This window comes from Haemaphysalis longicornis, unplaced genomic scaffold (assembly GCF_048455015.1).
Source record: "Haemaphysalis longicornis isolate Haplotype H1 unplaced genomic scaffold, Haemaphysalis longicornis Haplotype H1 scaffold_6, whole genome shotgun sequence".
Classification (NCBI taxonomy): Eukaryota; Metazoa; Arthropoda; class Arachnida; order Ixodida; family Ixodidae; genus Haemaphysalis; species Haemaphysalis longicornis.
In genome coordinates this window covers 79,770,888-79,795,918 of record NW_027526407.1, presented here as the reverse complement: position 1 = coordinate 79,795,918, position 25,031 = coordinate 79,770,888, and the positions used below count along the sequence as shown (strand labels likewise).

The 25,031-nt window shown below is 47.6% G+C and overlaps 1 protein-coding gene across 1 annotated transcript in view; it reads right to left on the bottom strand.

Annotated features, from left to right (window-relative positions):
* Myo81f (unconventional myosin 81F) overlaps positions 1–25,031 on the bottom strand; it is a 143,664-nt gene that overhangs the window by 76,955 nt on the left and 41,678 nt on the right. The window contains exon 2 of the mRNA XM_077675357.1: positions 7,891–7,991. Coding sequence (XP_077531483.1) covers positions 7,891–7,991 — 101 coding nt within the window. The remainder of the gene's footprint in view (positions 1–7,890; positions 7,992–25,031) is intronic.

The following is a 25,031-nucleotide window of genomic DNA, read 5'->3' as shown; positions in this document are numbered from 1 at the left end:
TATACTTGAAAAGCGTGGGCACGCAGTGGTTAAGGAAGACTAGAAGGCTAACGATAAAATACGGAAAGAACAGTGGATAATCTAAAACAGCCAAGGTAACCAAAAAAGAGGCTAAGCAGATAGAAACGGATAACTGGAGAGAAAAAAAATGGAAGCTAAAACGTCGTTAGAGATGTACAGGGAGGAGAAATTGGACATCATAAAGGAAAATTTCTACGATAATTCCCACGGCAGTGCTTTGCTTTTTGAGGCTAGAGCAGGTCGCCTGCGAACTAAGAGCTTTGTGGGGAAGCATTCACAAAATGATGGAGTATGCGTGGCCTGCGGAAAAGAAACAGAAACTATGCGGCACATAGTGTTAGAATGCGAGGGTATCCATCCAAATCTACATGAGGGAAATATTCGGCTTCCAGGAGCCCTAGGATTTAAGGGTAGCACCGAGGAAGTTAATTTCAAGGCTGCCGGGGCGACAAAAAGAAGATTAGAATGCTGGTGGACGAAAAGCAGAGATGTAAATATTGCCTACGACAGTTACCACCTGTAACAGGAAAAAAAATTGCGCCTAATAAGTTTTTGTGCCTGCCCTAAGCAGAGCTATAGAATTAAACCAAGAGTATAAAACATCTGTGTATCAGTCCTATTTGGTAAGACGCCACGTCATCACCCCGCTACAAAGGGGAAACCAATAGCAATAACCATAATCATCATCGTTGCCGTTCTAAGTTTTACCCGAATATAGTCGTTGTGATATCGCGATGTTGAAAAAAAGGCACCCAAACGAAACGAGGTTTGTTCTGCAGCACCGCGTCGTCTGTCCTTCGTCCCGTCTACATACGCATGTAATTGTTCACCGTCACATTACGCCATTAATGGTCACAAGGCTAAAGGCAGTACACGTTTTATGCATGTGGCGCAGCGCGGACGACATGAAAGCTTAAGGCGTTGAGCGCCTGTTCCCCTTGCCACGGACGGCGTTCCAGAATTCCGACCCGCAACGTAGTATGTAAGATTCATTAACCGAAATTATCACGTATGCGTTAATCGACCAGTTTCAGGGAAACCCTCAGGCAGAGTGCGTTTCTGCGAAGTGAAAATGTGTCATTCATCTGAAATGCAGGCTACAAAGGACCAGGAAGAATTTTCTTTTACTGCGAAGTTTCTGAGAAAGCTGTTCAACTTCCCTTTGTAGCCGTTTGGCTGCATTTGTCATGTTTTCGCTTCCCCGTGAAAATGGAAAGAGCATTTCTAGCAAGAAATCATGATTTCCGGCTTCACTTCTGACTAGATTATTAGATTCTAGCTAGAATCGACAGCTTCTAACTAGAAAAATTCTTAGTCTATAGCTAGAGACAATTATTTCCAGCTTGCGGGTTTTTTTTTTTTTTTCTTCTATCTGGATCGACAAATGCTAACTGTAAGTAAATCTCAATCCAGCTAGAAATAAACTAGAAACTGAATTTCTAGCTAGAAATTCTACCATTTCTAGCTAGAATATTTCTAGCTAGAAGAAATTTCTGGTTCAGTAATCCAGCTAGAAAAAACATTTATTTTCACCTGCTGGTATTACGCGTTCGTGTTTCGTCTCCTGTAAAGAAAGATTGTTTGGTGAATTGATGGAATTCCTGCTGTCGACTTTCGGATACATTATAGCACCATGTGACCCTGGTCAGTTGTCAGTTAAAGTCGCATAAGATAGCGAACTCTGCGAATGGCGTCATTATCGATGTAACCGAACTTTGGAGACAATCTAGCAGGGAGAGTGCACGAATTTCGGCGTCACAAATTGAACGCAACGTCCGAGTGAACAAAGACAACGAGCATGGCAGTAAGCTATAGCGGCAACAGCTCGTTTTGAAATGAGACTGCTATGAATGCGTGATATCGTCTGCCTTTTCTCCCGTAGTTTGTTTGTCGTCGCTGAAGTAGTTTATAAGCATACTACGTCCAAAAAATCACGGAAACGGCTCGTGCCGTGTTCAAAATATTCCCAGTAACGCACTACTTGAGCCGCGCGGAGTAACATCCGGTTGCTGTGATGAGGCACAGCGGCAACTTCCGTTGCCGTTCTTAACTCCTACCCGAGCATAGCCAGCAAACAACCAGGTGTGTCCCTAGCCCACGGTGCGCAGCCCCTATCGATTTGTGGAAAATCTTCCAATGTTCAACGTGGATTAGTATCGAAAAGCTAACATTCCCCGTTAAACGAGCCAAGTGCACTTACGCCGAGTACACTCGCCAAAAAAAGCCCCTCGGACAGCAAACACGAATGCACTCACACCGAAGCGCAAAGATTGCACTCACACCGAGGGCGTTTTCGGCACACGCACTCAGAGGTCCTGCCCGTCGAGCGAGAAGTCTCATCGGTAGTAGTCGAAAAATTGTGACAAATAATACGAAATGGCAAGTGCGTAGATGAACGCAATTAATTCTAAAACATTGCGAGTGGATCACTACTTTATTTCAACAAAAATTGAAGCAGATAGGGCAAACTATGAAATAGGCTCGTGCCTATCATAAATCAACGTCGGGCACTCCCACCCTCATAGAATAGCCCAGAATGACACGGCCCAGAGGCTTTTTTTCCTTCAAAGCTAGTAAAGTACAGGTGCGCAGTTCGCTCGTGGCGCCTTCGGTTGGCCGAACATGTAGGAGTATAGGAAATCGACCCACTTCCATACACGTGCTGGCGATTTACTACGCATCCGACTTGGGAGCTGATTGAGCCATTAGCGAACACACGTTTCTCGTATATCCGCACAGCGCTCTGTACTCTCGAGAAGCATATCAGGCGATCCCAGGTTCCCCCAATCTCGACGGAGAATGGGGAGGCGGAGAGACGGTTACGCAGCGAAGGAAGCGCGGCGCGCCGAATTTCGAAACGGGCCCCGCTAGACGGCGTTTCTTTTCTTTTTTTTTCCCCCGTTTCCGCGGGGCACTGCGCTTTCGCAAGCCGTCGCCGTGCGCGGACGAATGCGGCGAGAAATCAGGGCCTTCGAAAATCTCCCCGACGGGAAAAGAAGCGCTGCAAAGATAAATGAAGCGATGCCATCATCCGGGCGGCAGAGTCTGCAACTCCTCTCGGGCGTTGCGTTAAATGAGGGTTGTTGCAGACGACCGAAAAAAATCTCCCCCCAAAAGCGCGGGAAACGCGATCCCCCCCGGCGACTCTCGCATTGTCTCGGACCCTTGCGCAAGCGCAACAAGTAAAGCCGGGGCAGTGTATAAGCGAAGCAGTGCCAAAGCTGTCGTAACTATATAGCTGGGCTTTCCCTTTCGCGTCCTATAAGTTTTGTCTTCCGTACTTTGTCGTCTGCGCTGCTGTTTTTATTATTTTTTTTTAATGCGAAAGTATTATGTGTCCCGTGAGGCGAAAAACGCGGCGTTGGGATCGGCGGATTGTGCCGAAAACCAACGCCACTGCACTTAGCAAAAAAAAAAAAAAAGAATTTAAAAAAGAGAATAAAGACGTGGTGGAGACGAGAAGCGAACCCAGAGATGGGTAACTTAACCGCCACGCCGATGCCACGCAGAACACAGCCGACTCTTCGTTTTTATCTTGGTCTATATTACCCTACTCCGTTATATCCAGGTCTTATTCTTATTCTGAAGCGCATTTCCGGTCCAAATAACCGGCTCGGGCGATTTTCTCTCCCCAACAACCAATCTATTTATCTACAGCAATAAAGAGGACGGATGAGAGTCACAAGAATGCACTGCTTCCATCATCATGAATAACTCGAAGCCTAGCTGCGCACAGCGCAAAAACAAGTAAAACAACAGAAAACTACATGTAGTGCAGGCGCAAGTGCGAACACGAGCAAGAAATTGTCGATGACCTCGTAGATCTGCTTTCCTGGATATTGCACAGCGCCTGCTCTCAAGTTGCCCTATTTTCTTGGTGGACAAAAACCATATTGTACTGTCTAATATGGTATTTTTCTGCGTGGTGCACAGGCCTCACAGCGCCGTCCCTTTAATACCGCGCGACGCCTCCATCACGGCGGTCTTGTGCATCGCTTATGAGTTTGCTCTCTTCAAAGCGACGCCGTACACGCATTGTAGCTTGAATTTTCTCTTTTTTTCTGCTTACTACGCGGTGAATGCATTTCAATTTGCTGGTTAGTACGAGTTGAAGAGAAAAAAAAAACTTTATTGTGTTTGTTCGACGCACATGGAACAGTCAGGGCAGTCTCCCTCTAACATAAAAGAAAAATCCCGGGCCATCTCCACTAACGTGAAACCTGGGGCGAGGCGAAGCATGCAGGAGAGTGTTCCGGTGTTCTTTGAGTACGCGTTACGAAGCGCTCCAGCGCGATGCGTAGACGAGTGTCTCGTTTTTGTTCTTTGTTTTTTGTTTTTTGTTTTTTGTTTTTTTTTAGTACGCCATACGTTCTAGCGCGAGGCGTAAACGAGTTTCCCGGTTTTTTTAGTACCGTGACTACAGGAAACTACGATTACGACGACGACGACAACGACGGGAGACGCCAGCAGTCCCAGCCCCGAAGTGCATTCGCCCCTAAAAACGGCGATGTTATTATCTGACAGCACCTCTCTTTTTTCCCTCTCTCCATTCGACTGCAGCGTTCTGTAGTGTGCTTAGTCGGGCTAGTCGTCAGTTTTGCAGTAAGACGAAGATGCTTCAGAAGGGGAAAAAAACGCACCGCTGAAGTTTTGCTTGCTCCACTGCAAGGGAAATAAAAAATGCTGAAGCAGCGAAGCCATCAAGGACCATAGGTCGGCGTACTCACTCGTGAGTACACTCATTTGTACTCATTTGTACTCAAACTCACGAGTGAGTATGATGATGAGTGATCACACACCTAGAAAAAAACAGTGAGTACGATGACGAGTGAGTACAGGGGTAAGTCCACTACTCGTGAGTACAGTACTCATGAGTACACTACTCATGAGTATGAGTACTCATGAGTTTGAGTACTCACGAGTATGAGTACTCACGAGTACACAGTACTCATGAGTACTGTGTACTCATGAGTACACAGCACTCATGAGTACAATACTCATAAATACTGTTTTTGCGAGTGCTTGCACTCTTGAGTATATGCACTCCTGAGTACAGTAGTGCAAACAGTAGTGCAAACAAGAAAACGGACGACAAAAGCTGCCACCCGAAGACACGCAGAAAAACGCAGTTTACGGCCACGGCTGCACCGTTAAGCCCCGAGCTCCCCTGAGCCAGACCCGGCCTGAGAACAAGAGGAGACGCCAGACGCAACGCGAGTGCTTACGTTCCGTTTCGCTTTCTCATGTACTTGCCTTCGCGCAGTAAGTCGCCCAACGACAGTGCACCGCGACAGACGTTTTCTTCCTCTGTCCTGATTTATATGTAACCTGTGTTTTTCTAATCAATTAAACAATTTATTTTTTCTACTTAGTTTTTCATTCGAGCTACGACCTAGCTAACAGTGCAGATAAGTTGGTTATTCGTGAGTAATACAATTTGAGTACTCATGATTACAGATTGAGTACTCATGAGTGCAGAATGAGTAGTACTCATGAGTGCAGAATGAGTAGTACTCATGAGTACAGATTGAGTACTCATGAGTACAGAGTGAGTACTCATGAGTACAGATTCAGTACTCATGAGTACAGATTCAGTACGAATACTCGTGAGGACAAATGAGTTTGAGTACAAGTGAGTACGATTACAAATGAGTATTTGATGAGTGAGTACGAGTGATTTTGTGAACAGACGAACTTTTTGAGTCTGAGTTTGATTGAGTACAGCGTGAATGAAAAAAATTGTGATTGAGTTTGAGTGAGTTCTTTCTGTTTTGCCGACCTATGTCAAGGACACGTTACGTACGTGGCCTACCACATGATCGCAGGAAGTGACGTCACTGACGTCGCTTGCAACAGTGCGTCGCTATAGAAGTGACACCATCAGTGATGTCAGAATCGGAAGTGACGCCACCAGTGATGCGTAATATCATTCCTATGTACTGCATATGTACGCCCTGCATACATCGCGGTGCAAACGAGCTAAAATTTGTCTGTTCTGATTATGCGCGCAAGAAACATAAATTATTTGAACACTAGGTGGCTCAATTAGTCCACAGGTTTCTATCATGGCCCGTACAGGAATACCGAATTGTGCTGCAGTGCCCAGGTTGGAAATAGAAAAAAAAAAGGGGGGGGGGGGGTAATCACGACGCCGGTCTGCGCATCAGTTAATTGTGGAAGGAACATGTTTGCAACCCCACACATTTAAGAAAATGCTTCTTAACGTGAAACTACTTCAGATTTATACTTCCCTACATTTTCGCAGGGGAGGGTGGGCAGGTGACGGAAACTCTTAAGGGCGCCGCCAAAAATCCCCCCTCCCCCATAGAGACCACGTAAGAGGCAAGGTTAGCGGAGTAGTCAGGAGCAGAGGAGCCTAACGATCGGCGCCCAGCCAAAAATAACGCCGCCAGCACCTAAGGTATCGACTGCTGCGCATCGGAACGCAGCCGGGCAGCCCGAGGGAGAATGAGGCACGCACGCCGGGCGCTGATACATTGCGAAACTGTAAATCTGGCTTCCCCGCAGAGCTTTCGCGCCGAGATGGAAGCCGCTGTAACGGTTTTAACGGCTGCGCTGTTCGATGTGAAGTTGAAGCGCAGAAATGTAAAGACAAATATGAAATGAGGGAGAGTATAACTGAGGCAAACTAACTTTTGACAAGCGATACGCCCTTACCAATCACGTTGAAGCATTTCGGGCTCCAGCTCTTGCCTAAACCATTGCGCGTTACCCAAAGCATGCTTGCAGTCTCACCTTGTACGCCGCACGCCCTGATAGCTTCTCTCGCTTAGCAGATGGCACGGCAAAGAGGGGGAAGGGGGGGGGGGGGGAAGAGTGAAGGCGCTAGCGCTTGGCCGAAATTTTGACGCCCGCGCATGTTCCCTGATAACCCCGTGCCGCTGAACCCGTGTATGCTATACTCCAGAAACTTGAATATCCCCCCCCCTTTATGGGCCCCCACTCGTACAAAAATTTGGACAGAGGAGCATCCTCAGTCGGGTTCCGAAAAAAAGGACTGGTCTTTATCAGTTCTGTTTTGTAGCTGCTTGCCCGCCATCTTCCAAGCTTCACCGTTTCCTCTCTCTATGTATGGATGCATGTATGAATGCATGTATGCATGCGTGTAAAAAAAAAAAACTTCGAACAAGGTTCGAAGTTATCAAAAACTTCGAGAACTTTAACCTCAATTGTTGCCACCGTTTCAGTAAAGAGACTTGCCTTCGTACGAAGGCAAGTCTCTACCTTTCTTCAAGTCGCTACCGTGTTCGAATTGGATTGGATAAACTTTATTTAAGCCTCCAGAACGACGTTCGAAGTTTTCTTTTCTTGTTTCCTACCATTTTCCAAGTTTTATTGATGTATGCACGTATGCATGTATGTATGCATGTATGTATGTATGTATGTATGTATGTATGTATGTATGTATGTATGTATGTGTGTGCATGTATGTATGTACGGATGGATGCATGCATGCATGCACGTACGTATGTACTTATGTATGCATGTGTGTGCGTATATCTGTGTGTATGCGTATGTGTGTCAGCGCAAAAAACGTTGCGGCTCCCTCGTGCAAGAAGGAAACACACTGCTGCTGCTGCGCCCACGCGTCGGGGCTCTTCCCATGCAATATCCTCCAAGGCTCGGAAGTGCGCGCAGAAGGGCTGCGGCCCTCAGGAAACCGGGGCGCGAGTCCAGAGAGGCGACCGGAAATGCAAAGCGCCGCCTTCGGCCTCGCGACCCTCAGGAAAGCCGGGGAAAAAAAAGAAGAGGGCGACACGGGCACTCCCCGAGCGAGCCCGGGAGCACTTACCGTAACACCGAGAAGTAAGGGGCGGCGGGTTGGGGCAGCGCGCAGTTAAAGGATACGTATATCTTGTCTCTCCTGTAGCGCGCCCTCAGGTTGTTGTTGATGGTGTCCTCGTCGATTCGGCTCAGGGCCGTCATGTCCGGCAGCCCCCGCTCCGGCCCTGCAGACGAAATGGGAGAAGGGGGATGAGTTTTCTCAAAGATAAACAAGGCAGGGACCGCTTTCAATAAACGCCCTTGGTTGGTGTATTTGCCTCTTCCTCAAGTTTAACCCAACTAGACAGAGTTCTGTCGAATATGTTCACATTCAAGGCAGGGCTGCAAGGATACGGAGACACCAAAAAGGCACTCGCCCTTCCGAGACAGGGCCCAAACAACGCGTGTACAGACCGGGCTAGCCACTATATTGCCGTATGCAACGTTTTGACACCGTAGGCAAAACAAAATTTCCGCCTGGGAAGCAGAAATTTCCAGGGGGAGATAGCCAAATAAGCGCGTAATTAATCCGCTCTGCTATGCACCAAGACCCTGTGAAGTCGACTTCACCACTACGCACATGCATTGCTGGGAAGGCGTTAGCAGTGTGATACCAAAGTAGGAAGGCCCCTTTAGCGCTATTTAGCGAGCCCCTTCAAAGCCGCTGCACACAAACGCTTTGCTAGGAAGATGTTCTTCAGGGGGCAAGACGCTTTTATGAAAACATGAAGGTTAAGGCGTTGCGCTGCTGAGCACAAGGTCGCGGGTTCGATTCCCGGCCGCGGCGGCCGCTTTTCTGATGGAGGCGAAAAGCAAAAACGCCCATGTGTACGAGATTTCGACGCACGTTAAAGATCCCCAGGTGGTCAAAATTAATCCGGAGCCCCCCACTACGGCGCGCCTCATCGTCTGCGTTGCGTCGGCGCGTTAAACACCCACAATCAATGAAATCGAAAAATGAAGGCCGTACGGCCTGATGCACCTCCCTAAAACACTGCATAAACGGCTTCAGGACTATACAAAAAATGCATTGCTGAGCAAACAATTCTTTCAGGGCGCAATATAGAAATTCTGATATTGAAGTATGATGGCCCAGGATCAGCATACCTACATTGCTGTTAAAGCGGTTACACGAAGCTTCTATAACGTGGGCTTCATTACTACACCCGAACGCATTGCTAGAAATGCATTTTTCAGGGTAATACGAAAGATCTGGAGACCGTACTTATTATTAACATTTTTGTACGACATTTCGTTCCCACATAGGTACAAGCCCGGCACTTGTACTATCGGCGTCAAATGAAACGCGAACACAAAAATATGAACCTGAACGCACAAATAGCGCGATTTGTTTCCATGCAAGCCGAAATGACGCGTGGCTTAGTTACAAAAACAAAGTTGAGAAAAGTGAATTTCCAAACATTCCAATAGTGTGCCATTATATGAACTCTACGAACAGGATTTTTCAATTTTGCACGTTCTGGTTCGCATTTTCGTGTTCGCGCTTCATTTGACGCCGATAGTACCGATAGCAGCTTGGCAGATGCTATAAAAAAATAAAAATAATAAAAAACTCCGCCGTTCGGCCTCACTAGCCTAAGGGTAGAATCGTGGGTTTGGGTGCGAACGGGGCCGGTCTCGAGCCCCGGCAAGGCTGAGTTTGTACTTAGATAAGACCCATGACATCTTCTAATTCAAGGGATACTTACCTGCTAACGTTCCTATGGGACTAGTACTACATGACTCACGGGCTTAAAAAGCATCGGGCACCTATACAAAAAAATTAAAGCCGTTCCACGCAATGTGAAAGCTGTCGGAAGTGCAGAGCAGTGATTCGCCATAATGGGCTGTAGCGCCGTTATCCACTCACTGCTGCCACCCAGTGCAATTCAAATTTCCCGCCTTCGCAGTGCTCGCGCGTCCCCTGCCTGAAACAGGGCCAGCGGGAGTTCTGTTCTTTCTGTGCTTGCTTTTCCACCCGCACGTGCGGGCTTTGCACTGCCACTTTTTTTTTTTCGCTTACTATCGCAAAAACCAACCCGACGAGCATTCCTAACTAAATGAACGCGGGTGCTTCGGTTAATTACGTATATTTTGCCTCAAATGTACCTGCAGTTTTCTTTGCGCTAAACAACTTCGAGATGTATGAGAAGTGCCAGCGGTTCAAGAGTTTCGAACGGTTGTGGCTATTTAAACCGCTTGGTTTTCGAAGCCAGATCTGCGGGACGTCGGGCTCTACTTGGGTCCGTTATCTCGCTGCGCCGCCTCATTTCGGCAGTCGCTTGACATCGAGCGTTACAGCGAGTTACGACAACAAGGCGAGCCCCTAAACTGCTCTGCACTTAAAAGTTTTGCAGTTACACGAAAACGCTTCAAACGGCCTAGTTTGCTTATTTTGGAAATATGTCGCTTCTGTACTGAAATAAAGAAATAAAACTCGCTTTCTAGACAGCCAGCGTCATCTAGTGAAAACTACATAAACCAAACTGTGTTTTCAAACGGCCTAGTTTGCTTATTTTGGAAATATGTCGCTTCTGTACTGAAATAAAGAAATAAAACTCGCCTTCTAGACAGCCAGCGTCATCTAGTGAAAACTACATAAACCAAACTGTGTTTCTTGTTTACTTTTTATTTCAGCAAAGAAATTACACATTTCTAAAATAAGCAAACTAGGCCGTTCGGAACATTTCCATGTATCTGTAAAACCTGTGACAGCGGTACACGATGATTTTAAAGCCGGTGGGTTAAGAATTAGCAAGTCTCCCAGGTTGTGATCAGGTGAATCCCCCTTTAAACCCCTTCCTTATTAAGGTCAGCTCTATGCCTGATTTTCGTAAGTAAATGTGGTTTCTATCTTTTAGGTTGGGTAGGAGCGGTGCGCGGCATATCCACAGGTTAAATATTCACCCTCTGCACTGCAACGAAAGTGCCGGACTCGTGTCTATCTGGGAACGAAATGTCGCCGTTTTCGTATGCGGACAGGCGATTTTCTTCGATTGAGTCCAGGCAGAAGTGCTTCCGCATTTAAAAATAATTATGGCGAAGTGCTGGCGTAACCAAACGAAAGCTCTTCTTGACGCCTTCATGGGATCCGTTGCGTTGCCTTCTGGGTGCGTTGCTACGACGACCCCCCTCTCTAAATCGGTCGCACAATCCTTTTTAACACGAAAGTTTTATTCCGGGGTACACGAAGATTTCCATGACGTCATATTCGTCGCGGAAATGACACCAGTACAACGAAAAAAGCGGCCTGTAAAGGGTGCACCCCCGCAAACAGGGTCTTCTTGCGGGGAAGCAACCTTTAGTACTAAAGAGTACGTTACACTTAGGGTTGTTCGTTTTCGGGTTTTATATTTTGATTTGATTGATTGTGGGGTTTAACGCGCCGACGCAACGCAGGCGATGAGGCGCGCCGTAGTGGAGGACTCCGGATTAATTTTGACCACCTGGTGATCTTTAACGTGTGCCGAAACCTCGCGCACACGGGCGTTTTTGCTTTTCGCCTCCATCAGAAAAGCGGCTGCCGCGGCCGGGAATCGAGCCCGCGACCTCGTGCTCAGCAGCGGAACGCCTTAGCCACTGAGCCACCGCGGCGGGTAGGTTTTATATTTTAACACGAAAGTGCTATGTCCCGGGATACACCAAGATTTCACTGACGCCATACCCGTCACGGAAATGACGCCAGTACACCTTTGCCGAAGCGACCCGCCAGCAGGACGTCGCTCGCCAAGCACACTCACAAGACAGCCGCCGACCCGCAAATCATGCTCAGCTGCAGATTTCGCTGCACATTTCACTTTCGTGTTTACCGATTCCTATGACAGTGGAATCAACCAGACCTTTTTTTGTTCGCCACCCGGTTCGCACCTGTGCTAGGACCCTGTCCGGAAGCCCCCAAGCTTCACGCGCTGCGTCGAAATAAGTATTTAGCGTTGGCGCATTAAAAATGACAGTAAAATAACGCACACAGGAGGTCCAAAAGTGTCGTTATGATTTAATGCGCTGTACAACAAGCTGGCATTTGTGTGTGCGCACGAGGCGGCGGGGTGTATCTAAAAAAGTGAAAACGGAAATATAGTTTAACCACCTCTTTCGTTTCTGAGTTACTGCGCGAAAACATTCTGTGCGGCTTCCTTCAATTCTAATTTCTACAGAACACAAGCCGCTTTAAAATTCAAAGTGTACAACCACCATCCGTAACAGAAAGAGCACGTCCGTTACTTGTTTTTCTCAATGCGGAGGCCGGTTGGGTATCGCTCTTAATAATCTCTCTCTCTCTCTCTCTCTCTCTCTCTCTCTCTCTCTCTCTCTCTCTCTCTCTCTCTCTCTCTCTCTCTCTCTCTCTCTCTCTTGTACGCATACACGCACACAAACATTCTCGTGAAATTCGCCTCGGAAGTTCCAAGCGACGCTCCAAGCAGCATCAAACGAGCGGAGCAACGGAAACACCTTGTCATTCCAACATGAATACGTCGGCACGCGTCCACGTTCCCGCCCAGCCCCCGCGGCGTGCGACAAGAGTGACGGAACGGTGCGACGAGTGCGATCAGCTGTTCTCCGAGCACCGACAAGAACGACGCGAAATCAAACGCGCTGTTGCTGCGCCTCCGTGTTCGTGAACGCCGAAGGTGCGCCCGAGAAATGCTCGCCTTGCGCGGAAAAACCCGCCGCTCATCCGTCTCTCCGGGGGCACTTTGTCGCCCTCCTGCACCCCCAAAGACGATCGAGGAAAGAACAGGAGAAACGCAGCAAAGAAGTCCACGGCGCATCAGATCTTGTCCCCACTGCAACGTCTGCCGAGTGGAGGCTGGGCGGAGATCGAAGAGGCGAAGTACAGACGAGGGTAGACGAGGAGCCGGAAACACCACCGCGCAGTGTCCACACTGGAATACGCCCCCGTTCGTCATGCATTCTTTCTCTTCATCTCGCCCCTTCGTTCTTTGCGTATCCTTCTTTCTACATCGTACGCAGCGCAGCCAAGTAAGTGTCTGATTTGGTTTGCGCGTGCACGTTGCCGGCGCCTCGGGGATTGGATCCCGCTGCGGGAATTCCGCACTGGGAAAGCGTCACGTGACCGGCTTCGACTTCGCCTTTTGTCGGATTCTGCGTTTGTTCGCGTCTTTCTTTTTCTGGCGCGGATGCACTTGTTCGAAAAGATGGTCGCCAAAAAGAAGGTTCATCTAGGCGGACGTTCTGAACCATTCTACACACACTATCTTTTGGGTGCTGTCTAGGTGCCCATGGGGAATTCCTCGCTTTCCAGAAATTATCAATCATTACACGATCGCATACCGAGGCAGTCGAGAGAAATGGGTTGAATTAAGCGCGTTGTTTCGTGACAGATGGTCCGTCGCCTAGCTGCAACAAATGTTGACTGCGCACAGTCTTTCCCGTAGTGTGCATCGCGGGAAAGCCAGCAGGAAGTCTTTAGCGACGCTGCCAAGGCAAGGAAAGATAATAAACAAGAGTACGCGGAGTGGGAGATATCTCATTTTATTATGGGCAACGCGTATCTGGGAGACGCAGATAAACTTGGTATTTATAAAAGCGGTCGGTAAATAACACGTCCTTGCGGAACTGCGCGGTTGGCGTATTTTCTTATCTCCCGTGCTGCAAAAACGGGCCTTAGCAGATGAGATTCCATAAAAGGTCGCACCTCGACTGAATTCGGCCTCTCGTCCGTATAACCGATTTTGTTGAGTACGGAACACCTTCCGTTGAAATACATTTTTTTGCGGCACGGAGAGGGAGCAAAACAGGCTCCACTGCTTCTTCCGCATAACCAGTTTTTGGTGAGTACGGAACACCTTCCGTTAGAATCCGTTTTTGCTGTACGACGAGGGAGCATAAACAGGCTTCGCAGCTTCTTCCGTATAACCGGTTTTTGTTGAGCACGGAACACCTTGCGTTGTAATCCGTTTTCGCGGCACGACGAGAGAGCAAAAACAGGCTTCGCAGCATCTTCCGTATAACCGGTTTTTCACGAGCACGGAACACCTTACGTTGGGATATGTTCTTGCGGCACGGAAAGAGAGCAAAACAGGCTCCGCTGGTTCTTCCGTATTGCCGGTTTTGGTTGAGTACGGAACACCTTCCGGTGGAGTTCGTTTTTGCAGCATACGGAGAGAAACGAAAACAGGCTACGCTGCCTCTCTTCCGGGTAACGGGGTTTCGGAAGTACGGAACCAATTCTGTTGTAATTCATTTTTGTAGTATGGAGAGAAATGCAAAACAGGCTACGTTGCCTATCTTCCGAGTAACGATTTTTTTTTTTTTAAGTACGGAACCAATTCTGTTGTAATCCATTTTTGCAGCATGGAGAGAAATGCAAAACAGGCTACGTTGCCTATCTTCCGTATAACGGGTTTTTTGAGGTACGGAACACTTTCCGTTGAAGTCCGTTTTTGCAGCACGGAGGAGATATAGAATAAAGCAGGCTCGAGCCTCTGCCTCTTTTCCGTAAACCGGATTTCGGGAGTACGGAACCTCTACCTTTGGAGTCCGGTTTTGCAGCACAGAAAGAGAAGGCAACAGGCTATACGGTATACCGGGGTTGACGGCCTACCATTTAGGCGCCTTCCTCGTCTAGACGGTGCTCGTCGCGACTGCCCTTGATGTGATGTCATTTATAGCCATTCGACGGGCTACGCCCACACCTCGATCGTAGCCCGCTTCGCCAGCCCGAAAAGCGGTATAGCTGTATCGCGTGTGGAGTTCATTTCTCGGAAGAGACGGACGGGGACGGGCTATTGACGCTGCCCTTTTATATGAATAGAACTTTGTTTAGGACTTTCTTGGAATTGTGAAACATAATTCACCGGCGTAAAAGAGAACGGTAGAGAAGACTCAAGCTCTTGTACATGTCGTCATCATCATCATCATCATAATCAGTCTACTCAGGTACACTGCAGCACGAAGGCCTCTCCCATTGACCTCCAACTGCTCCTGCCTTGCGCTGCTCGGGTCCGTAGTTTACCCCATAATTTCTTTATTTCATCTCTTTATCAGATTAATGGCCTTCCCCTTCTTCTAGGCCCATCCCTTGGTATCAACTCCGTTGCCCTAATTGTCCACCGGCTGTCGGTTCGTCTCACTACATGGCCAGCCCAAGACCATTTCTTTTTCTTTGTATGGGCTACGATATCGTCAACTCTAGTTTGTTCTCTGATCCAGGTAGCTCGTTCCTTGTCCCTGAGTGTTACTCCTAACATTATTCGTTCCATGGCCCGTTGAGTCGACTCAAGTTCACTCTGTAGTTATTTAGTAGGGCGCCAAGTTTGTACACGTATGCCTTATCTATCCCGTCCTCTTGGTAAGTTTGGTCCCGTCTTCTTCGTTGATTAGCGTGGTTAGTTTCGTATCACAAGCGTAGCTAGAAAAAAATTATTGAATGTCAAAGCCAAATGAAGTCTTGTTTTTCGAGTGTTATTTGTCTCTAGCGCCATAACGGTCGTTACGGGACAGGGATTTCTTTCCAGTTTTACATCAAACAGCAAAACGGCGGAAATGAGGGCAAAAGGTGTTGGAACACCTTTGACGGAGTCCAACGCTTTCTTTTAAAAAAAAACACTGAAAACAAAAGTACAAAATACAAGAAAAATAAAAAAATGAAAATTTTGGAAAATGTTTTTTTTTTTTTGCGCTCACTGCTTCACCGCACAAAAATGAGTAAATCACTCTTGGAAGGCATATACAGGCATACTTTTAGATAGATGATTCAGTCACTCCCTTGCATTTTAATAACACGTACAATACCGATAAACACTATTCCATTTTCGCACAGGACGAGGGAAAGGCCAGCAGATCCGGTGGGAAATGCGAAATAATGGCGCAGTCTTCAGAATGCACCTCCCACCACAGCAATAATTCCGCGGTTTAATCCGCAGTGAACTTCTTATCTAAACAGAAACTGTGCTTTTTCTATAGCAGTATGTGTGCGGTCTGAAAATGTTCCTCACTAATGTGTGAAGTGCCTTATTTGCAGATTGACCTCTATATTTGGAGTGTCGTGAGAACGAAGGTCATTATCATCCCGCTTCCAACGCGGGACCGACCGAAATGCATACGCGATTCATAAACCACGCACGGTCATCCCATACTTTACAAGTATACGGGGTGTTACAAACAATAAATGGGTGTCCTTAAACAATTTTCATAAACCGCTAAATCCCTCACATTGAATTGTTCGTAAAAGTGTCAATTAATGGCGTAATTTGTTTAAAAATAACCTAGGCCTCATCGCTTCCCTTGTTTTTTATCGATCGATTAAAAAATAAGTTTTTGCATATGAAAAGGCTGGCCGGGATAATATTTTCACTACGGGGATACATACAGAACATCAAAAAATTCTTAGAGTGCGCCATAGAAAAAAAAATCCCGGCCCATCTCGACTAACGTGAAACCGGGGGAGGGGCGAAGCATGCAGTGCATAAGTGTATTGTTGGGGTCTTGGCGTTTTTGCCCACGGAGATGAAACCGTTGGGGGGTAGAGGTATACAGCTTTGGTGTAAAATTTTCGTGTCTTTGCAGCACGAAGCGTTCCAGCGCGAGACGTAAATGAGTGTCCCGGTGTTCTTTTAGTACGCGTTACGTTCTATAGCGTGAGGCGTAAACGACGTGTCCCCGTGTTTTAGCACCGTGACTACGCGAGACGACGCTTACGACGACAACAGGAGACGCCGACAGCCCTAGCCTTAAAGGAGCCATGAAGAGAAAATACAACTTCGTTTAATTTGAAAGAACTAGGATTCAGTATCTCACTCAGCTCCATTACAGCCACAAAAGATGTTTTTAACGAAAAAAAAAAAGCAAGAAGTATTCAAAAACTTTAAAATTTTGCGCCACAGTGACGTGTTATGAGCAAGAATGACGTCATACGGGCCAGCAATAAAACATAATTTCCAGTGCGTTAACTGCACGTTAGCATTCAAGTGATGCGGTCAAATGGAACTAGAGGTCCCATTACAGACGTCCAGTCATGTGCCGTCGCGACAGGTCAGTTAGGCGGCCGCCAATCGCGCAAACAAGGTTCCGTGACGTGATAGAAAAGTTGCGTGAAATTGGCTAGGGGGTCGAGACTGCTTCACACGTCTTCTTTAATATCTCCGTTATTTGTTCGAAGATTGCGATGATATTGGTATCATTGTTATCGGGATTAAGCCGTCTTTCTAATAAACCCAACTTGTATTTTGTCTTCATGGCTCCTTTAAGGGGCTTCGCCCCTAAAAGTAAGTGAAGGTGGGTGACCAACGGAGCTGTCCGTGGGTCATTGGTTGGCCGCAACTCCAGCTCAAATCGCGCCGTCGCGCCGCGATTGTGAGTACGCTTCACTGCGCAGCACGCAGTGTGGGAAAGCCAGCCTACAAACATCAAGCTTACGCCGACACGCGGTACGCACAACTCTTACCTTTGTTCCCCCGTTATCAGCATACGGAGGTAGCGGGGGGGGAAGGAGGAGGGGGTAACACCCTACACTCGTATACTCTGGAGACAAGAGTTAAAACCCCACACGAACTCAATTATGCTATTTTTACAGCGAAATCTTTCGTAGTGGGGCCGATGGCGTCCTGCCAAAAAACTAATGCATTTCCCCGTAGACCGGCTGGTCGACCGAAAAGCTCTGATAAGACCTCTGGACAAACGGCGCGTGTGTGAAACCGGGCTTCCATTGTGTCAATACGGCTACTTGAAAATCGCCAAAAAGGAACGCTTCTAGATGAGACAATGCTTCGATCATGAGCAAAAACTATATATTAGTACAGCTTTATCTCATAAGCCACGTATAAATACACATTTGGATCGTTCCTAGATGTGTTTAACTTAGTGCGCGAAAAATAGCCGCATGGGTTCGTTTTCGTTTGCTACTTGAGTCTTTGAAGGAACGCACTTTCGAACGCACTTTCAGCGAAGGTTTCGTTTCAGCGAAGGTTTCAGCGAAGCACTTTCAGCGAAGGTTTCGAAGGTTTCGTTTCGTTTGCTACTTGGGTCTTAGAAGGATTGACGGTCGATCGAACGCACTTTCAGCGAAGGTTGGGCGCACTTTTGGCTTTCGCGCCTCTCTCAACTTTATTTGGGAAGGGATGGGAAATCGTTCTTTTTTTCTTGGACTCTTCACGGCGGCGGCCAATTTCTGCACCGGACGCGACGACGGTTTTTCGCCGAATGGAGCACTGAGGGCTTTATTAACGCTCATTTATTGCTCATTTAAGGCTCATTTATTGCTGAAGGCTTTAAAAACGCTCATTTATTGTTCAAACGCCCCGTATATAGCTACGGACCTACTTCGCGCTGCTAAACAAATCGGGGAAACTGCCCCATTCCTCATCAGAATATCTACAGTTAATGAACCGCAAGAATTTTGGGCATCGCCTGCTACCGCATTGCTCGCAACGTTGGCTTTTTAATGTAACTTAATGTTATATTCCTTCATCGCAACGGCCCACGTTCTTATTGTGCCCATTTTCGGTATTTTAACTCTCATCGCTACTACTGCCACCGCCACCACATCTTCGTGACGTAACGTTACAGTGCACTAGAAGGTAGAGGTGTGTCGTGCGGCGTGCGGGGGGAAAAACCAATGGAGAGCGCGAGTCCCTTCTGCGATGAAAAAATTGTATGGAACGCAGGAGTTCCTAGAGAACTCATGTTGCTGCCAGCACCCCCTAAAAGTTTTAAATAAAATTCAACACTTATTTGACGGGTTTTACAAAACTTTACATTATAAAAATAAATAAGGCTATTTAGGGCAATAAATAAGGAATAATTTAACAAACAACTCCTCTGAAGCCAATTTGGAAGCAGCGGCCGCCAGGGGTAGAGTGTACTAGAAGTTTTAGAGTGGCCCGAGCGGCGGCCTCTCCCATTGCTCCGCCGGGTCGACTTGAGCGCAGAAAATAAAACCAGTATAGCGGCGGCGCTGCTGTCGTCGACAACTGAACAGCCGGCGCTCCCCGGCACCAGCTCCCAGCCTGCGCGCGGCAATATTTGCGTGGCTCGCGGCGGTGTTTTGCGCTTGCGAACCTGATTTATTTTGGAGTATGAAGTTTAACGCGCCGGCGCTACACAGGCGATGAGGCAAGCAGTACTGGGGGGCTTCGGATTCATTTTAACCACCTGGGGATCTTTAACGTGCGCCGAAATCTCGAAGACACGGGCGTTTTTCGCTTTTATCCTCCATCACAAAAGCGGCCCCGCCACGGCCGGGAATCGAACCTGCGCCTTTGGTCAGCTGATTTAGAAAATAGACGCAGAAACGTTATGACTCCGCTTGAACGATACTTTCTCATTTTTTAAGCGTTTTCTGAAAACGTTAATTGTTGATATACAGTAACCCCTCGTTAACTCAAATTCGTAAAATTCGCTGAAAATTTTGAGAAAAGCGCAGAGTTTCGAGTTAAGTCAAATGCAGAAAATTTGTAGCCAGGTCCCTGAAATTACAGCTAGTGGTGCTAACAAAAGCACTATTGCACAGGGGAGATTTCGTAATGAAGACAAAATAATTCGCAGGAAAAAGAAACTTTTATTATTGCAGAAGAAAGAACTGTGTTGCGCTCGGCTGTTTCGCGTTCGCATCTGCACCCCAGAAAAGCGTGCCCGAGCTTCTCAATGCATCGCATGAATTGGTGGTCGCCACCGCTGCATTCTACCTACAACGCAGACGCAGCATGTATGCAGTTTCTGCCGTTGTAGGCAATTCTGGAGGCTCCTCCTCGTCCGCATGATCAGCTGCGTCGTCCACAGCTACCTCAATGATGTCCGCGCCAGACAGCATTCCGGCAATGGGGACGCGTAGTCCGCGTAAACTTGCACTTCACGACCACGTTCGGCGGGAGTAATCATTCGAACGGGGACCTTATCAGCTGCCTGCAGCGGACTTTGCCTTTTGTCCTCTCTGCCAGTATTTCGAGACATCCGTGGTCCTACGAAAAAACGTTTCGAGATAAAGCGGGCAAATGCTTAGCGCCTATGGGAGGTAAGCACACTGTGAGAAAAAGTTTCGAGACGATATTTTGAGATAGCAGAGTTCGAGTTAACGAGGGTTTAATTTGACGGACAGGCACCAGGAATGTTTTTCCCTTCCCCTTCTTGACTCTGCCCATGAAGCAAAAGCGGCAGGGCGCACATATTATATAGGCTGCAAAAAGTTTAATGTTTTTTTACGTTCTCATTTGGAACAAAAATACCAAGAGCCTTCTTCTGGGCTACCCCTGCCGTTGATGCTTGTACTGTCGTTAGTGGGCTTTCTTAATTATTTTATTAACCTGCTATGTCGCATATTGCAGGCACTTGGTAAGGAAGTGTGCACTGAAAACGAAGTGCCAAGTCTGCATGACCAATACTGCATGCCAGGGGAAGATGCCGCTGTGTTTACCACCTCTTGTATTTTGGGGGGGGGGGGGGGGGGCTTCTGAATCCTTCCGTGCATTTTCGAAAGTTGATTAGCGATCTCTAGGACGTTTTTACCACTTGCTTCAGCAACAGGGAGCTCCACCATGACAGCGTTATGGATGTGCCGCAGCCCTTGTTCACAGCAAACACCTTAACGGCGTTGGTTGCGACCAGCACGTGAGACCTTGACAGCAAATTTGGTTTGGTTCTGTATACATTGTGACACGATTCATTTCTATATAAAAGGTTTAAACGAGTTCCGTGATTACATGCGAAGGTGGGAGCAACACCTTAAACTTAGCCGTCGCTAATGATCGAGGGCGAGTTATGAAAATGCATTGGCCAAAAATGTCAATTTAAACCTCCATGTTAGCGTTATTCCTAAACCTTTACGTGTGTAGACTTTGTGCATGATTTCCCGCGCTATATTTCATTTTCTGGGCTATCGAAAATGAAAACAAAATGTGTATTTTGTTCCAGTTCCGTTTATTTGAACCTCCATGTTAGCGTTCTTGACGTGGTATATTTCATTATTGTCGCGGTCAATATATTTTCTGATCTATGTTTTGCATTTGTTTTATGTGCGTGTAACTGTACTCTCCGCATACCTGTGAATTAAATTTGTGTTATTTTGATTCAACTCATTTCTTGACCGAATCAGGTGAAAGGTGGTGCATTTAATAGAACGTTGCGGGAATAGTTCTATGCAAGACGGTCATTGGGACAACTGAGCTAACCGCTGGGCTAACCCCTTTTTAGTTAAAAGGATACCTCGCTTGCGCGTGTCTTTTTGTGATCGGCCACCACGGTGACCGGTAATTATCCCAAGCGGGCCACTGCTTAAATACTGCTATAATAACAACTCACGCAAAAAAAAACGCAACTTATGATATTAACCCACATAACTGCAGTCCGAGCGTAAATTTCAAGACAATAAATAAAAAATTCATCTGAGAAGCTATCATCCCAGTCCTCATATATTTTTTCGTGTCATTTGCGTCGACCAACTATGTCCATCAAGCAGCACAATAAGGACACAATCATAAAGCAGTCATGAACTGGATCATGCGAGGAAATTTCACGCAAAATACGTTTTTATGGGAAATTGAAAAAGCGAAAATATCGCTGCAATTACTTTATTTACAATCCGCTACGAATGCTGCAAAGGAAAATCCGTAATTTTCCTTGTTGTTGTCGAGCGGGAAAGACAAAACTAACGCAAAATGAGCTGCTGCGTTTATTTTTGATTTCGTTACCCACATTCCACTGTACCTACAGTATATTTAAGCAATTGGACGACCCGCAGAACAAATTTCGAGCGCTCCGCGCATAAAGCAGCAGCGTTTCCTGACCCGCGCGCGGCCTTGCGCGCGGCCAGCCGCCGCTTTCGCTTTCAGTTGTCGTTGACTACAGCGCCGCCGCTATTTTCTGCGCGAAACGAGCACCTCTCCGGGCGGTCGGTCGGGCCACTCTAAAACTTCTAGTACACTCTACCAGGGGCTCTGCTTACAACAGGAGGTCCTCAGCAAAAATTTTCATCGCAAAAGGGACCGCCCCCCCCCCCCCCCCCCCCCCCCCCCGCTTCTCCCCACGCCTAATCGGACCCGAACGACACACCTCTCTGTTCTAGTACACGGTAGTAATGTTGCAAAGTAGGTCTTGCGGAAGCACTGCATTTGAAACTGTCGTCTGCTATCCTGAGGAGCACGCCGCCATCTTTGTCGTTGTGCTACCTTTGTTTGGCTTTGTTTTATTTTTGCTGACGCTTGCGTCCTATAACTTATACGTTGCCTTAACGGCAGTCGCTACCGGTGACAGCGCTACCGCAATTTTAGTGACACTGCGTTGCGAAGAAACGGGATAATGCCTTCGCACCAGAGACGTGATGCGGAAGTCTCGAACCCGTATGCACTTCCCGCACCCCGTCACGACACTCATTTTCTTCCAGGAACATTATTATTTTTTATTGCTCGCCTTTCATGACCGTATATAATACGCCTTTTCTTTGCATCCGCAATGTCGGCTAAGATTAGACTACCCTCGAAGCAGGTGAGCCGCCGGTGGTGGAAATGAGAGTATAGGCGGCCTTTGTTGGATGAGCACAATGACGGCCGCGAGCGAATTACCGAGGTAACAGCCCCAATCGGCTACGGCGAGTCTTTGCTGCAGATGAAAATATGCGAATTACCGCACGATAAGACGCACACCGCAGCGCGTATATAGTTTACAATATGCAAGTTTCGCGACGCCCAAAAGAGGATCGCCTACAATCGGCCGCATTGTCATCTCAGATATGTCGGTGCGGCGTTCGACCGTGTTCAAAGCGCATATCTCTTAAAGAAACAAAAATAAAACCTTTTGTGATGACAGAACCGGTACCCCAAGCTTGCACACAAGACCAGACGCCTTCGACAGTCCAAAGACCGATGTGGCTTTGAGCAGGTCGCGTTGTATGCCGGCGGGGATGGGAATGGGCGGTGCCTTTCGGGTCGGTTATCGGCGAGACAGGCCTGAAGGACCATTAGGAAATCATTTGCTGCCCATCACGGCGAGGCGACGAACGCTCACTTCACCGGGGGCGGGTCAGCTTGGACGCCACGGCCAAGCCGCATGTTGAACTCAGAGGCGGCGGTCTGTGTGCGCGCAATTTGGCGCGAGTGTGAATGACTCGACTTTGACCTTAACAGATGGAACTGATAAGTTCGGAATGACGGCGCTTCTCCCGCGCGCGGCTGGTGGTCGAAGTTCTGCGCTTGTGTTTAGAGCCGAGATCCCCTTAGATGTGCACGCACACACCTTACGCGGCACGTGAATATGTAACCTGCGGTTTCTGAAGGTGTGTGCGAGTCTTTGCCTCCCGAAATGTGAGTAGTACGCCTTCCGCATTTCTCATTCCAGACGTCCAGATAACCTCAACCAGGAAAGCTTCATGCAAACACCTCATTTGTGCTGCCGAAGATTTTGCGAGCAAGCGCGCATGCCGTGCGACATAACACCATGCACATAACACATAACACCATGCACATAACATTGCAAGCGCCTTCACGCGTGAATCAATCGACATCATGAGTAAACTTTACGGGAAGGTAATTATTTGGTTCCCCTTAGAGGAACAGCAGAACTCTAATAATAGTAATTTGTCCGCAACACGTCATAGGAACAGAAACGAGGCAGACGGGGAATTAAATAACGATTAGCCTCAGCAGAGGGAACGTGTTTTCTAGCAAAATGACTCAATCGTATTGAGCCGCGCGCTCAGGACCACCCCAGCCAATCAGTTTTTTTTTTTCTTTTTTTTTTTTTTCGTTTCGTTTTGGAGCCACGACCTGTCTAATCATTTGGGGGAGGGGGGCAGCGCCCTTACGTTCTGGCAAAGAGAGCTCGATTAGGCTCCCCTCCGCCACCCTCGCTCCTTTTTCCTCCTTCTGGAGCCCCTGTGGACGATCAATCGATTCTTGCTTTAATGGCGATCAATTTTTGACCAGTTATTCGGTTGAAGTCACGCGAGCGAAATGAAACTGAAACGGCATCTTAAATCGATGTGTTAGCATCTCTAATTCCCGTGCTCGGACGACTCGTTTTATATGCTGCAGCAGGAAATGGTGGCCGTATGCTCACATACTGTGGTGACGGAAACTGACAAAATGGAAAGTTCTTTTTTTTTTTTCTGCAAGTGGTGGTGGTGGTGGTGGTGGTGGTGGTGGTGGTGGGACCAGGCGGCGTTAGCCTGGCTGGATATGCCGGCAATTGCTCCGCCCAAGCTCCTCCTAATTAGCCAAAGGTAGTGTCCTTTTACCACAAGTTTGCCAGCTCCATCTCCTCAAGGAAGCTCAGGAGAAGGCGTGACACGTCTCTTCGCAGCATCCAATGTCCCCTTGGAAAGGCGATGTGGTCCAGAGTGTTGTGTGGGGCTGCCGGCTTTCGAATCACTGAGAGCATTGCAGTCCGCTCGACATCATGCTCTGGGCAACACATTACGTAGTGGTGTACATCCCCTGTCACTGCACATGACGAACACTGAGGCGATCGCGCGAGGCCCACCTTGAATAGCCATGCTGTGGTCTTCGCTGAGCCCGTTCGGATGCGGTACAGCAATGTTGCCTCCGATCTTGTAAGCCCCTTTGTGACGCAAGGCTGGTGATAGAGATTTTCCAAAGACTTGAAATGTTCGGCCACTGTTCGCCTGAAGTCGTTCCAGTGATTGGGGGAAACTTTAACTGTCGGTGCAAATTGCAGCGCACTCCGTGCAATCTGATCAGCGGTCAAAAGGTCGTCTTAGAAGGTCCAAAAAATAGGCAAAGGGCGTTCGCACCCGTTTGGCATTGAACAGACTAACTCCGGCATAAGTAACCGGAGATTATTCGGACCCGTTACAGATAGGTCTCGGTCTTTTCGGTACAGGACACACGGGTTTGTCGGCGAATGGGCATTTCGTTACTGATACGAATTCAAGTGCGCATTCTTATAGGCAGCAGCACATGTGCGTCGTTGACGAGGCAGTTGCAAGGACCCAAATCGTACTTATCTATTATACGTGGCCTTATTAAATATTGTCCTCTGGATTCGCAGAACAGCAATCTGAGCAACAGTAGCTTTAAAAAAAAAGAAAATAATAGTGTTTATATCCATCAATACAAGGACGGAGGAGGTGGGAGTAAAAGCAAAAATCGCTTGACGGAGCTCCCACCACCCTTACAGCTGGAAGCGACAGCAAACCGCAATAGAGGGCAGAGTTTGACATTGTGCTACAGTCTGCGTAGTGAAAAAAAAAAGAAAAAATAGAAAAGAAAAACATGACATTCCACTACGCTCTGCGTAGTAAAAAAATGATATATTAT